At 44.4% G+C, this 14,825-nt stretch overlaps 1 protein-coding gene across 4 annotated transcripts; it reads left to right on the forward strand.

Moving 5' to 3' along the window:
• The first annotated feature begins 232 nt into the window (after positions 1-232).
• NDUFS8 (NADH:ubiquinone oxidoreductase core subunit S8) lies at positions 233-13,149 on the forward strand. Of its 4 annotated transcripts, none has more exons than XM_061609512.1 (7): positions 233-664; positions 2,533-2,590; positions 4,377-4,439; positions 7,422-7,511; positions 8,813-8,985; positions 9,652-9,780; positions 9,963-13,149. In XM_061609512.1, the coding sequence occupies exons 1-7, from the start codon at positions 248-250 to the stop codon at positions 10,092-10,094; spliced, it is 1,062 nt and encodes a 353-aa protein (XP_061465496.1). In that variant the 5' UTR covers positions 233-247; the 3' UTR covers positions 10,095-13,149. The 4 variants fall into 4 exon arrangements, with proteins under 4 accessions (XP_061465496.1, XP_061465500.1, XP_061465499.1 ...); XM_061609516.1 differs by lacking the exon at positions 233-664 and adding an exon at positions 853-1,066; XM_061609515.1 differs by lacking the exon at positions 233-664 and adding an exon at positions 853-1,060.
• The last annotated feature ends 1,676 nt before the right edge of the window (positions 13,150-14,825 follow it).

The raw sequence follows: 14,825 nt of genomic DNA on the forward strand, positions 1-14,825 counted from the left end.
TATGCATTGCAGTTCATCATGCGTCTGATGAAGTGGACTGTAGCCCATAAAAGCTTATGCCATCATACATAAATAAGTCTTCAAGGTGCCTAAACTCACAGGACTGTTCTGAGGATAAATGGAGGTGGAGGGAAGAACTATGTATGTTTCCTTGAGCTCCTTATAAATGTAGTCAATAAATGAAAATATTTTTATGGCCACTTCATTCCATTTCGATTGCCAGTACAAAAGTACTCAGCAAGGATTTATGTCAAGGATTTACTACAAATACCACCGGTATACTTGCGGTGACTCATATGGAAGAGGGTTACCGCTAGCAGTACGGATAGAAAAAACGACGCGGATTGAGGCTGGTCCTGGCAATTCAGAACCAGAATTCTATGAACTTTCAAGTAAATCATCTCCGCCAATCCACTTGGATTTTAAGGTCCCTCGCCGCCAATCACATACCGCTATTTTCTGCATCGACCGTCTACTGCCCACCCTTCCCCTCAAAACATTCCACTTTGGCCCATCGTTCTATCCAATCAGAAAAGAAGATCCCGCCTCTCTCAGGGCACCTTTAACCAATGAATGCTCAAGCAAGTGGCGATTGGCCCTAGTTGTTACTCCCGCTAGCCGCCGGGTTGGAGCTAAGCCCTGGTCTCTATCGCAGTTTTCACGGGTGAGTCCTTTGTGTCTTTCCTAACGCTCGTGGCGCCAGGCTCGGTGTGCCCTGGTTTCTTCAGGCTACAGAAAATTCTTCCAAAGCGGAAGGACTCAGAGGCCGTAGCGGCATCTGCTCGCTGGGACCTTCACGGGTGGCTCCAAAGGACATCGAGCTGTGCATGCATTAGGCCGGCTGAGGTAGTGACGGCGCAAGCGCCTGGCAGAGCTTGAGGCCGATTAGGAGTAGGCAAGTGGGCGTGCGCATGCGAATTAATTGTGGTCCTGTCCCAGAAACGAAAGCCGAGTTAGTTCCACCCAAGAGGCGGGAGACCAGAAGGCAGGACTCCGCCCCCTGAGTTCAACTCTGCGCACGACTGGCTCTTCATCTCACGTTGTGCTTTTGATTGCCTGAGTGAGTGTAAGCAATGCCCGAATTAAGCAATCTTATTCGCCTCTTCCAGTTGCCTGCTGCAACGTGTGTGGGTTGTGCTAGGCCTCAGGTGGGCACTGGTGGTGGCAGCACGATGGAATGCGTGGGGACTCTCTGTAAAGAACAAGTGGGGGGTGCGCCTAGATCCCGGACTGTCCTAGGAGGATTATGTGGCGGCCCTGGCTGTGAATTGCCTGTGGCCACTTCTATCTCGTTTGTTAGCTCTTGGACCGGGATCGCCTAGTTACAGTTGTCTGTGCTCTGATAACCTCCTGATTGGATTACTGCAATGTGCTCTAGGTGAAGTTTCCCTTGGAAACAGTCAAAAGTTGCAAGCGGTGCAGAATGCTACTGCCCATTTGTTGTCTGGGGTACTGACATGAAATCATATTACATCAATTCTGAAAGCACTGCACTGGCTGCCAGTGTGCTACTGGGTCACATTCAAGGTGTTGGTACTAGCGGACAAAGCCCTTAAATGCTATAGGATTTAAGTACTTGAAGGACTGGGTTCCCCAGTAACAGTAAGCCTGAATTTTCCCATCTGCAGGGGAGGCCCTGCTTATGGTGCTCTTTGGGAAAATTAGGGACACCACAAGAGTCAGTGGTGACGCTCTGGCTTTTGAACTTCCTCCTGGTAGAAATCCAATTGTCCCCTGCATTATGTTCATTTAGGCGTAGCTTAAGGCCTACTTCTTCTGGCAGGCCTTTGGAGGAGAGCAAAACAGATGACGCTATTTGTATAATGTAATGGTTTGATGTATTTTGCACTGTAGTCCTAATTTTGTTTTTAATGCTGTATTTTTATTAGCTGCCCTGGGCTCATGAGAGGAAGGGCAGGATATAAGAAATGAAATAATATTTGAACACCCGCTGACCTTTGTATTTTCAAAGGGTGAATAGCTGTTGTTTCTTTAGCTCAAAAGAAATCTGAAATTTGCTTTTGTCTATTGGCACTGTTTAATCCAGTAACAGTGCAATCATATACATACTTACTCAGAAATAAGTTTCACTGTGCAGTAGGGTAAGTGAATATATAGGATTGTAGCTATGTACTGCAATCCTGCATATATCTACTTACAAGCAACTGCATTCAATATGGTTTATTCCCAGGTAAGCCCTATATCAGCATCAGCTGCCTGCACTCTATTTTAAGATTATTACAAATTGCACATGAAGGCTTCTTCATCATGCCCAGAAATATATTTTTGCTCTCCACACACCATCCTTTAAAAAAAAAACTTTACCTAATATCCAGTTTGTCTAGTCCTGGTGAACTCAGCTTGCTTGCTATTTTGTGATGAAAACTTTTTAGTTGATCTTGTGAAAAGCACCTGTTACTCTTGGGTTAACAAAGTTATGTAATATATCTAACCAGCATGGTTACCTGTACCCTTATATATTTTTTTATTATACATGTTTTTCTGTTTTCTTTTTTCTTGTCCTCTCTGCAGAGGAGTCCTGATCTCAAGTTGAAAATGCTCTGGATGATACGCCAAGTTTCCCGAACAGGTAGGTTGTAGCAAAGAACGATTCTTTGGTTCATTGTTGGCATTTTATCTGTTCTAGGTTCAAAACAGAATTCAAGGACTTGCTTCAAGAGTGGTGGCAAGTCATAATCTGTCAGTTTCATTTCCCATTTGTAAAATGGAAGTACTTCTAAAGGGTTGTCAGGAGGCTTTTAAGTGGAGTTCACACTGAAGGTACTATGCAGAAAGTAATTGTGATACTGTGGACAGAGTATTGAGTTGAAATGTAGGAGAATCAGACTGAAAACTCTCACAAGCCATAAAAAATTGTAGCAACTGACTAATCTCTGTGATGTGTGAATAAATAAGTATTATAAAGCATATTGAATGCCTTTCTGCAGCCTCCCAAAGCCACAGAAATGAGCCTGTGCATGCTTATTTAGAAGGAAGACCCCTTGAATCAAGGAGGACTTACTTCAGAGTATACATGCATAAGATTAGGCTTCATATGGAAGCCACTACAGCACCTCGTTCTGAGCAGGTGGTTTGGTATCTAGCATGGCGGTGATAACATAAAATTATTATTATTTATTTGATTTCTTACCCCACCTCCCTTCACCATAACGTCTCAAGGAGAGTTATAGGAATTTAAAATTCAATATTAAAAACAGTTTAAAATTCCTTACAGTCACAGGAATAGGGTGGGTCCTGAAAATATATATCTGAAATTAGGTGAACTCTATACCAGTGGTTCTGCAGTTGTGAGGCAAGCCTTACTAGCGGTGTCTATGCAGTTAGCAAGGAGGCTTGGATTTCCCAGGGAGCCTACACACAGAGGGCAACTGGTGTACCTTTTTTAATCGGGCCAGAATGTCAAGTGCTAACTCATTGGCATCTGCATCAATACAGTACAAGAAACTGTCACCGCAGTTTATATTGGTTGTATGTGCTGAATATTAGCAATGCAGTTCTGTTTGCAAGCTTTGTGACTCCCATATGTCAGGAAGGGGAAACCTGTGGTCCTCCAGATTATGTTAGACTCCAACTCTCATCAGCTCTAGCCAACATCATCAATGGTAAGAGATTATAGGGGTTGTCATTCAGCAACATCTGGAGGGCCACAGGTTCCCCATCCTTGCCTTATGTGATAAGCAGTCAGGATCCAAGAAGGAATATTGGTTTATGCAGACAGCAAGTCTGTATATATAAAGTTACAGCAGCTGATGCTGTCTAACATCTTCAGAGAAAAAACAAGGGGAAGCCTACCAATGGATGATAAAGGTAGACTACTTGTTGGATTTTGAACAACTTCTTTGAAACCTCTTATGATAGTAGGTTTATATGTTTGAAGTAATATTTTACAGAAGTCCTCTAGTATTCTTGCTGTCTCCTAGTTGGATTCTGTTATAGAAGAGCCTGAGGGGAACAATGATTTCTTTGGGGATGTATCTGCATGCATTGTGGAAACCATTGTTCTTATGCAAATTTGTAAGAATGCGTAGTTGGAGCTTAGTTGTTTCTAATACTTTCCCAGCACCACTCTTATGGTCCTCATCCAAGTGCATTGGCCAATTTTCTGGTCTTGACCTGTTTAAAGGCAGAACATAGATTTGGAAGTGCTTGTAGTAGAATTCTTTGAAAAGATTAATTGCATAGCTTCATTCTAAAACGTACATGTGAATCCCAAGGCTATGGACCTACACCATATTTGGAGTAGAATATGAATGAAACTAGATAATGGTGCCGAGGTTCTGTGCTGTTTTGGACATCAGGGACTAGTGTCTCTACTTCTATCTAGCATGTTTACCAACTTTTCTATTATTTCCCAGGGACTGCAGTGTGCCTAAGTCTTACCCGACATCTCAGCAACACAGCCCCAAGAGCCTCCTACAGTAAGTCAATGACAGAGTCCTATCTGTCTTCTAGAACTATTTGCAAGGATAGTTTGGATCATATGGCCCTCTTTTCCTTCACAGATACAAGAACTGCTCCTAGAGGCTCTTCTTGGGGGCATAGAATTCATTCTGCGAACCATCTGTGTCTCCTAGAAAGTGACACCACACTTCTATAACAAACCAGGGCATAATTCCTATGAAAACTTTTGTAGGAAATATGCCCTTGTGAGTTATAGATGTTATAGAATATTCTGAGGATTATTGCAAAAAAGGGAATTGCCCACCAATATTCTTGGGCATGAACATTTTTCTTTGAAAGAAATCTTTATTTCCAGGAGTATTAATATGTAGTGTTCTTGTCTGTACAGTTCCTGCAGTCATTTTTTTTTAAGTGGCAGGTTCTTCTCTGGAATGGTCCCATATTGTATGATGAAATTTTTATTTATTTTATTTATTTTATTCGATTTATATACCGCCCACAACCCAAGGGCTCTCAGGGCGGTGCACAACATGGATAAAATACAATAAAATCACAAGAGCAGCAAAGTATATATTATTAAACAAGTAAACAACCTGATATAAATTAAAAACGCAAATAGATTAAAATGCCTGGGAGAATAAAAAGGTTTTAACCTGGCGCCGAAAAGATAAAAGTGTAGGCGCCAGGCGCACCTCATCAGGAAGGCTGTTCCATAATTCGGGGGCAACCACCAAAAAGGCCCTAGATCTTGTTACTACCCTCCAAGCTTCTCTGTGAGTCGGAGCTCGGAGGAGGGCCTTAGATGTTGAACGTAGTGAACGGGTAGGTTCATATCGGGAGAGGCGTTCCGCTAGGTATTGTGGTCCCGCGCCGTGTAAGGCTTTATAAGTCAAAACTAGCACTTTGAATTTGGCCCGGAAACAAATAGGTAGCCAGTGCAAACGAGCCAGAACAGGTGTTATATGTGCGGACCGCCTAGTCCTCGTCAGCAGTCTAGCAGCTGCATTTTGCACTAGCTGTAGTTTCCGAACTGTCTTCAAAGGCAGCCCCACATAGAGCGCATTGCAGTAATCCAGTCTAGAGGTTACCAGAGCATGCACAACTGAAGCAAGGTCGTCACTTTCCAGATAGGGACGTAGCTGGGCTACCAACCGAAGGTGGTAGAACGCATTCCGTGCCACCGAGGCCACCTGCACCTCGAGAGACAGGAATGGATCGAAAAGAACCCTCAAGCTACGAACCTGTTCCTTCAGGGGGAGTGTAACCCCATCTAGAACAGGTTGAACATCGACCATCTGGTCAGAGAAGGCGCTCACCAACAGCGTCTCGGTCTTGTCAGGATTGAGCTTCAGTTTATTAGCTCTCATCCAGTCCATTATCGCGGCCAGGCAACGATTCAGCACATTAACAGCCTCACCTGAAGAAGATGAAAAGGAGAAATAGAGTTGCGTGTCATCAGCATACTAATGACAACGCACTCCAAAGCTCCTGATGACCGCACCCAGCGGCTTCATGTAGATGTTAAAAAGCATAGGGGACAGGACCGATCCCTGCGGGACTCCACAATGGAGAGTCCAGGGTGTCGAACAATGTTCCCCAAGCCCTACCCTCTGGAGACGATCCACCAAGTAGGAGCGGAACCACTGCCAAGCAGTACCTCCAACTCCCAACTCCATGAGTCTCCCCAGAAGGATACCATGGTCGATGGTATCAAAAGCAGCTGAGAGATCAAGGACAATCAACAGAGTAACACTCCCTCTGTCCCTCTCCCGACATAGGTCATCATACAGGGCGACCAAGGCTGTTTCAGTGCCAAAACCGGGCCTAAAACCGGATTGAAACGGATCTAGATAATCGGTTTCATCCAAGAGCACCTGGAGCTGGCTGGCGACCACCCGTTCTAAGACCTTGCCCAGGAATGGAACATTCACTACCAATCTATAGTTGTTTAAATTATCTGGGTTCAGGGAAGGTTTCTTCAGGAGTGGTCTCACTACTGCCTCTTTTAAGCAACTAGGGACCACTCCATCTCTCAAGGAGGCATTAATCACTTCCCTGGCCCAGCCGGCTGTTCCAGCCCTGCCAGCTTTCACTAGCCAAGAGGGGCAAGGATCCAGTACAGAGGTGGTTGCACGCACCAGTCCAAGCACCTTGTCAACGTCCTCAAGCTGTACCAACTGAAACTCATCCAATAAATAAGGACAAGACCGTGCTCCGGATACCTCATTGGGTTCAACTGCCATAATACTGGAGTCTAAGTCCCGGCGGATGCATGAGATTTTATCTTGGAAGTGCCCAGCGAACTCGTTACAGCGGATGTCTGAAGGTTCTATAATTTCCTGAGGGCTAGGATGTAAAAGCCCTCGGACAATTTTAAAGAGCTCCGCTGGGCGGTTGAGAGATGATTTAATAGTGGCAGCGAAATATCGCTTTTTCACTGCCCTCACCGCTTCTGTATACAGTTTAGTGGAGGCACTTACCAAGGCGTAATTGCATCCGTCAGGAGTACGGCTCCATCTGCACTCAAGCCTTCTCCTCTCTTGCTTCATCGCTCTCAGCTCCGGGGTATACCACGGGGCTGCATGAGCTCTGCATGGGATAGGGCGCGCAGGAGCGACTGTGTCCACGGCCTGGGTCATTTCCGTATTCCACAGTTCGACCAGGGCTTCGACAGGAGCGCCTGTCTTATCAGCCGGAAAATCCCCCAGAGCCCTTTGGAAACCCAAAGGATCCATTAGTCTCCGAGGTCGGACCCACTTAATAGGTCCTCCACCCTTGCAGAGGGAAAGGGCGGCTGTAAGCCTAAACTTCAGCAAGCGGTGATCTGTCCATGACAATGGGGTCGAAACAAAACTCCCCACCTCCAGATCACCATGTCCAGTGGCAAAGATCAAATCAAGAGTGTGCCCCGACACTTGCGTTGGGCCAGTGGCAAATTGAGACAGCCCCATGAGGTTTTTGGATACCAGCAGCTGATACCTTTTTTTTTTTGTCTGTAGAATATGTAAATCTAAAGGAGGAACCGACAGACTTTAAATCTATTACTGACAAGGCTGCACAGACCGTCCTGTGGACAGAACTTATCCGAGGTGAGGACCAGAATGATGGTTGGAATGGCTGAGTTGAGAGAGAGAAAATAGCTGTGTAGCATTGGGTAGATCGGCTGAGTGGGCATGAAGGGGAAGAGTCTAATATGTGGCCATAGAATGTATTATCCAGAGACAGCTAGCAACCTCCTGTCCATGGTCTCCACAGCAGCTCTGTCTTGAACCATGACATCAGATAGGAATAAGACTCTGTCATTGCTATGGCTGACTGTACGTACTAACTTACCAGAAGCACTGCAAGACTGGGATTAAGGTGATAGAGCAGCCGTGTAAATAATGACACATGTAGCCTACTGCAGGATCCATTGTCTGTGCTGCTTCCCCTCCCTACTGCTGCCAGGAGGGGATGTGCTATAGCTCAATGGCAAAGCACCTGCTTTGCATGGAAAAGGCCCCAGGTTTAATCCCCAACATTCCAGGTAGGGCTGAGAATGTCCCCATTCTGAAACCCTGGAGAGCTGCCGCTAGTCAGTGTAAACCAGATATAGGGAACCTGTGGCCCTCCAGATCAATAACATAATGCCCATCATCTCTGACCATTAACCATGAAAGCTGGGGCTGATGGGACTTGGGAGTCACCTGGAGGGCCACAGGATCCCCATCTCTGGTGTAGACAATACAGTGCCAGTGATGCACTGCTGTTACTCTTCTGAAGAAGATGGAACCTGTGGCCCTCCAGATGTTCTTGGACTATAACACCATCATTTCTAACAATTGGCCATGCTAGCTGGGTCAGCTGTTTCATCACTGCATCAGTATTCTAGGAGCCCAACCCAGCCTTTTAAAACAGACAGGATAATGTTTTAGTGGTCTCTGGAGCAGAGGAAATGCAGCCTAATGTTATAGTGACTGTGTTCATGCCTCTTTCTTTGGCTTCTGCCTAAGATATCCTAAATTGGCAGCTGTCATATAGTAAAAAACTTGTGAGATAGACAGATTTGTAAAGGTAACTGCCATAGTTCAGTATTGTGTGTTCTTCTGGCTTTTGCCAACATCATTGGTGGGTGGGAAGGTGGGTACATGTAGGGTGTTGTTTGCCATTGAGCTAGGCACCTGGTGGTAACTGCAACTTATCCCAGTTGGCATTTTAAGCAGGTGTGTTGTAGCACTGCAGTAAACAGCTGGAATGTTAAATCTAGTTCAGATGTTTTATTTGGATGTTAGCTAGTTGTCTTAAAATTTGCTTTAAGTCTATTGTTGACATGCTCTGAAGTTTGGTATCAAGTGAACTATGCATTTAAATAAATTACACTTTTTTTGTGTTTTGCCCTAATGCCACTCAGGCTTGGCTATGACCCTGAGCTACCTATTTAGGGAACCTGCCACCATCAACTATCCCTTTGAGAAGGGCCCCCTGAGTCCCCGCTTCCGTGGAGAGCATGCTCTGCGCAGATACCCATCTGGAGAGGAGAGGTGCATCGCTTGCAAGCTTTGTGAGGCCGTGTGCCCTGCTCAGGTAAGGCCTTTAATGTCAGCACTTTGCTTCCTTTATGGTATTGTAGACTAAAGCTAAAAGCACATGGAAGCCGGCAAATCCCCTGGGATACATACTGTCACACAGGTCATGTAGATCAGGTAATGGGGCCTAGATATAGTTCTTTTCAGATTCTACTTGTAAGTAGTTCCCATGAGCCCATGAGACTTACCATCTTCATCTGAGCTATGCGAGTGTCTTTTCTCTTCCATTTCCAGGCAGCTAATAGTGAGACGTGAATTGTTTTGTATGCTTGGTTCTAAACTGCTGGGCTAATAGTGACATTGTATAGTATATCACTTGATTGTATCTCTCTCCCACTCCTCCCCCTGTGCTGAGCTGGTGCTTGAAATTAGGTTTTTCCCTTTGGGACAAGGTGGTAGGTGCTTGTTGAACTATTTGCCTTTACTGCCCGAGTTCTGTTGATTGTGACATCTTCATTCAGCTTGAGGCCTTTTTCTGGCATATAGGTTCTTCTCTGCAGTTGTGTTGAATTCACCTACAAATGATTCCACAGGTTGCCTCCATTCCAGCATGGATAAACTCGCTATTGCTCCTTCTCTATTTCAGTATGGATTGTCTAGGCTTCTGGAGTTGTGGTTTGCAGAAGGCTGCATGCTAATGGATCACACTTCTTTTTCCTTGCAGGCAATTACCATTGAGGCAGAAACCCGGGCTGATGGCAGCCGCAGGACTACCCGCTATGACATTGACATGACCAAGTGCATCTATTGTGGATTCTGCCAAGAAGCATGTCCAGTTGATGCTATTGTGGAGGTAAATGAGCTAGGTTGGAATGGGTGTTTTGGGATGGGTGTTTTCAGGGTAAGTTGAAAAGTGCTATTTCATTTGTCTACTCTGGATTTATATTGGGAAGATTGCACTACTTGGGGGGGGGAAACATGTGCGTCTGCATGTAATTTTGATCTGACTACATCCCTCTGTTCTGTGTTCTGCAGGGTCCCAACTTTGAGTTCTCCACTGAGACACATGAAGAGCTTCTTTACAACAAGGAGAAGCTGCTCAACAATGGTGACAAGTGGGAAGCTGAGATTGCTGCTAACATACAAGCTGACTACCTGTACCGGTGATGGAGCACTTACCACAACCCTCACTCATCCTAACCAGCCAGTTCAACCGAAGACAAGCCTGCAATAAAGGGCATGCAACCATTGTTTGTTTACCACTGTCTTAAGTATGAGGAAGATGTTATGGGCAAGCCTTCTGGAGATAATGTAGAATCAGAGTCCTATTTGTAGCAGGGAAGCTACCATCTTGTCTTTTCTTTCAGTGCAGAGTTCTTAGTACTGTACATCGGGGAAGCTAAGTCTTAATGTAAGGATATTGGTCTGGGAACAGGTGACGGAGAGGGTGAGAAAAAAGTAGGAGAACTCAGTTCAGCTTTGTGTCCTCAGCTAAAGAGCCTTTCTTACTGGAAAACTCTTGTGGAACTACTGTGCTTTTGCTATCTTCTATTTCAGGCAGGGGTACTAAGCTTTTTGGACAGGGGGACGCATTTAGAATCTTGAGTGTGTCATGGGGGACATCACAAGATGGCTGCTGAGGGGGTGAGATGTCCATTCACAAAGTGACTATTATGGCGTGTGTGGCCAGTCACAAAACACCGTTTGCACAGAAGGCAGACTGGTGAGGCAAAAATACGTGTAACTTCCCCAAGAAACTACATAAAAGGTAGAAGTGAGGGATGAGCTCCAAAACACACAGCCACTGTGTGGAACCTGTATTAAAAGGAAGATTACAGCAAAATTTTCCCCAAGCACACACTTCCCAGACTTCATGTGTGCTTTGCACACACAATTCCCATCCACACAGACCCCTGCCTCTCTTTTTCTCCCACCCTGTTAGGTTACCCCAGCAGTCTCTGCAACGCTCCTGTCAGCTTCCCCATCTCTCTCTCGCTTCCCCCGCACTCCAAGCTTATCAGACAACAGTGCCACTTTTTAAAACAAGGCAATCAAGAGTGTGCTGTAAAGTGCTGGCCTCCAGCTTCCTGGCATCTTAACTTCCAGAGAATGCATTTGGGCACATGTAGGGGCACAGAGGCATTCTGGAAAGATGAAGATGCCAACTGGAGACCAGCATTTCACTTTGTAGTGTGCCCAGGGGCCTGCTGCATTCAGGACCTCAGGGAATCAATTCAGAGATTCAGGAAACCCTGATAAGGATGCTTCCAGGACTAGTACCATTCAGAAGGTTCCTTCAGGCTAGAATCATAACACAGATGGAAAGCTAGGTTCTAGTTTAGCTCATCTTGGAGAAAGCTTTCTTCCTGACAGAATAATATTCCTCGTAAAGCATGTTTTTCGCATGAGAGATATTTTTTAAGAGGTAACTTCCCTCCCTCCACCCACTTGCATTCAGTTTGGTACAGCTGTAAGACTCCTATACTATATGGTTTTCCCCCCAGAATGTTTGAATGGGTTTTGAATAGAATTGAAAAGGATGTTTTAGTGGTAAGATAAGAATATTATCTTATCAGTTGTTATTCTGCAGTGAAAGCTTTGTAGTTATTCTGCGGTGAAAGCTTTGTCAGGAGCATTTGCATGCATAAGATGGCCCTGAGTGGATCAAAGAGGGACTTGCACTCAGTTTGTGCAAAAATCTTGCTTTGAGAAATGGGCATCGCCCCACCTTCAGCTGTTTATTGTCCATCAGAGGGAGAACTCTTATCTGCCTCTTCAATATTGCACTTTGTTCAGTCCTAGAAACCCTGTTCTTGAGTCAAAAAGTGTGGTTTCCTTTTGTTCATATTAAAGTGCAGTGCTACTGAGCTGAACTGCACTTATGGAGGCTCCAGTAGACCTATGGAGAGATGGGTTGCATTATCTCTGAATTCTGATAATTAAAGCAACCTTAAAAGGACATGTTCTTTTTCTTCCCAACTCATCCCTCTAATTTCTTCTGCTGTTGGAAGATGATCCGAGTGGCTATGTTGAAACCAGTGTGAGCTAGCCTCACCATTCTGATATGTGTCAAGTAGCTTTTCTTTCTGTTGCGGCAGAGCACCCACCCCACATTCTGGAGGCTTGGGATGGTGTTAGGATTCACGGGCACCGTGGAGCAGTAGCCCTTATAACTTTCTCCTTCAGCAGCATCTTTAAAACTATCTGCACTTCGAAAACAAAGAAAAGTGGGCAAGGGGAAGGTCAGAATCAGGCAAAGTAGAAAGAAGACACAAATTATATGCAGATCTTAGTGTACTTTGACTGTAAACCATTATCAATAGCAAGTTGTTATCAGCAGGCTTACAGTGTTTATAGTAGGCATTTCTTTCCACAATACTGGCTCCTGCTGATGGATTTATCACAGCTAGGAGGGACCATGGTCTCCTATCAACATAAATGTTTGCTGGAGTTTTCAGGCAATTCTGCCTTCTAAGGTCTGCATAACCTTATGATTTGTAGTAACCTGCAAATCTCAAGATTCATCCTCTAGACACTTGCTCTTATTAGTATGCACACCCTATCATGTACAGAACAGAAAGCTGGAAATACTCTGGGTATTTGAAGGGTGCTACTATGAGGGTGGGGAGGGAAAAGACAAATGGTGGGGTGAAAAGTTAGTTGCCACCATGTTCCAGGCAGCTAGAAGTAGACAGCAGTTTAAAAGATGATGGTTGAGGATCTCCAGAACTATGAGATGTCTGATCAGCAGCTGATATTACCCATATATTTCCTTCTCCACTGATGTATTTTTAGTGAGGATGAATCAGTATCTATAATCAAACCTACTGAAAAAGGGTTTGAGACACGTTGGGGTTGGGAAAGGGAAGTAAAAGGGAGTCAGATGTTTTTCCATTGGAGACAATGAAACTTTTAAACCATGCAGTTGGTGATGAGTAAGTTCCCTAAGCAAGCTGGTGTTTCCACATGTGTAGCTGTTCAAATCAAAATTGCTATATTGTATATCATTTCTGATATAGTGTGAATTGTATTTAGAGTGAAATTCAAATGAACTATCTTGGGTTTTAATATGTTCCTGTATAAAAGGAGGATAAAAGATTGTAATGATGCAAGAAGACAAGTGTTATTTAAATTTAATTATAGTAATAAATGGAAGGAGGGCTAATTACCACAAAAGCTGCTGCTCAGCTATGGTAGTAATATCCCTACTCAGTGGAACATATTGTTAAGGTGTGCACGCTTCTTAACAGACAGCATGAGGCATGTGATTCTTGTAAAACACTATGGTGGAAAGAGCATTTGTGTATAACTCTTGAATTTTAATTTAATGTGAGCTGTTCACCATGACTCCAGTATTTCCTTTCTGGTTGGTTACTGTTGGTTCAGCTCCCATTAGTGAGCACCAGTGTGCATCCTTTTATGAAGTGCATTTGCCATGTTATTGTCCATTTATCTAGTTTAGATCCTTTTGGAGTTCTTCCCAGTCTTTTTATTTTTCTCCACCCTGAATAATTTGATGTCATCAACAAACTCGTCGTCCTCACCGCTCACTATCATTTAGGAATATTAAGAAGCATCAGTTCCCATATTGATTTTTGAAGAATTCCACTTCTTACCTCCCTCCATTTTTAAAACAGTTCATTTATTCCTGCTCCGCTTCATGTTCTTTAACAAGTTCCCAGTCCATAAGAGGATGTCATTTGTTTATAAGCAGGCCAGAGGTTACTTACCCCTGCTTTACGGTGTTCAAAGCGCTTCACATACATTATCTCAGAAATGCAACAGTTCTGCAAAATGGGTTAATATTATTTTCCCCATCTTAAAGATCATTGCCTAAGGTAACCTAATCTATTCATAGCCGAGGCTACCCTTGAAGTAGGGGAAATGGAAATGGACTGCCTTCAAGTCAATTCTGACCTATGGCAACCCTCTGAATAGGGTTTTTGTGGTAAGCAGTATTCAGAGGGGCTTTACCATTGCCTTCCTCTGAGGCTGAGAGGCAGTGACTGGCCCAAGGTCACCCAGTGAGCTTCATGGCTGTGTGGGGATTAGAACCCTGGTCTCCCAGGTCATAGTCCAACACTCTAACCATTACGCCACACTGGCTGAAGGGGTAGGGTATCTCCAGGTGCAAGGCTGTTTCTCCCAAACCACGCTCACTTGCCCCATGCCTAATGGAACATTGGCTGAATCCTGTGGCTGGAAAGCAGGATTGAACTGGCACATCAGCTGTCCTGCTTAGTTTGGATGTGTCACCTTGTTCCCTGCAGGGAAGTCACTGGCAAAACAGAACCCTTCAGAAAGCAGGACTGAACTGCACATTACCTGATTTACCAGATTACTAGTAAAGGGTTCTAAATAGTTCCTAGAGTTTTAATTAAGTTATGCCATCAGTTTTAATTAAGTTATGTCAGTATGTAGCCCACTGCACTATATGCAGCATTAGATACCAGGCTAGACAGTATCTGTTGATTTTGAGCTGTTCAAATTTACTGACCACTAACAAAAATACAGAATTGCAATGAAGAGGGACAATATCGCTTGAAGCTGGAAAACTACAGGATACCACATTTCAGTGGTCAGTGCACATTCTTAAGTTGTCAGGTCAATGCCTGCTATTTCCACTTAAAAGGATAGTTTTTATATTGTTTAGTTGTGTTCTGATACTGCATTTGTTTTGGTACAATTTTAGCTGCTTTCGGCTTTCTTTTCAAAGGAAAAGGGGATTACAAATAAACAGATTCAGGGTATGAGTTAGTGGCACTCCAGCAGTAACGCAGCTTCCCTCTCTGTACTTTTTGGTTGGTTTTCCTTCTGTCTATAGAGCCTGCTTTAGAGGCGCAGTGCAGCGGGAGAGTTCAGGCCGGCAAGAGCGTAGGCCTCACTCCATGCCACAGG

The sequence above is a fragment of the Rhineura floridana genome, chromosome 2 (assembly GCF_030035675.1).
Source record: "Rhineura floridana isolate rRhiFlo1 chromosome 2, rRhiFlo1.hap2, whole genome shotgun sequence".
NCBI classification, from domain to species: domain Eukaryota; kingdom Metazoa; phylum Chordata; class Lepidosauria; order Squamata; family Rhineuridae; genus Rhineura; species Rhineura floridana.

Bases quoted from the DNA above. Each gene is read 5' to 3' on its own strand.
- NDUFS8 (XM_061609512.1), top strand. From the start codon at position 248: ATGTCAAGGATTTACTACAAATACCACCGGTATACTTGCGGTGACTCA. The intron at 2,591-4,376 runs GTAGGTTGTAGC...ATTATTTCCCAG, and splicing joins ACGCCAAGTTTCCCGAACAG to GGACTGCAGTGTGCCTAAGT. The intron at 4,440-7,421 runs GTAAGTCAATGA...TTTTGTCTGTAG, and splicing joins AGCCCCAAGAGCCTCCTACA to AATATGTAAATCTAAAGGAG.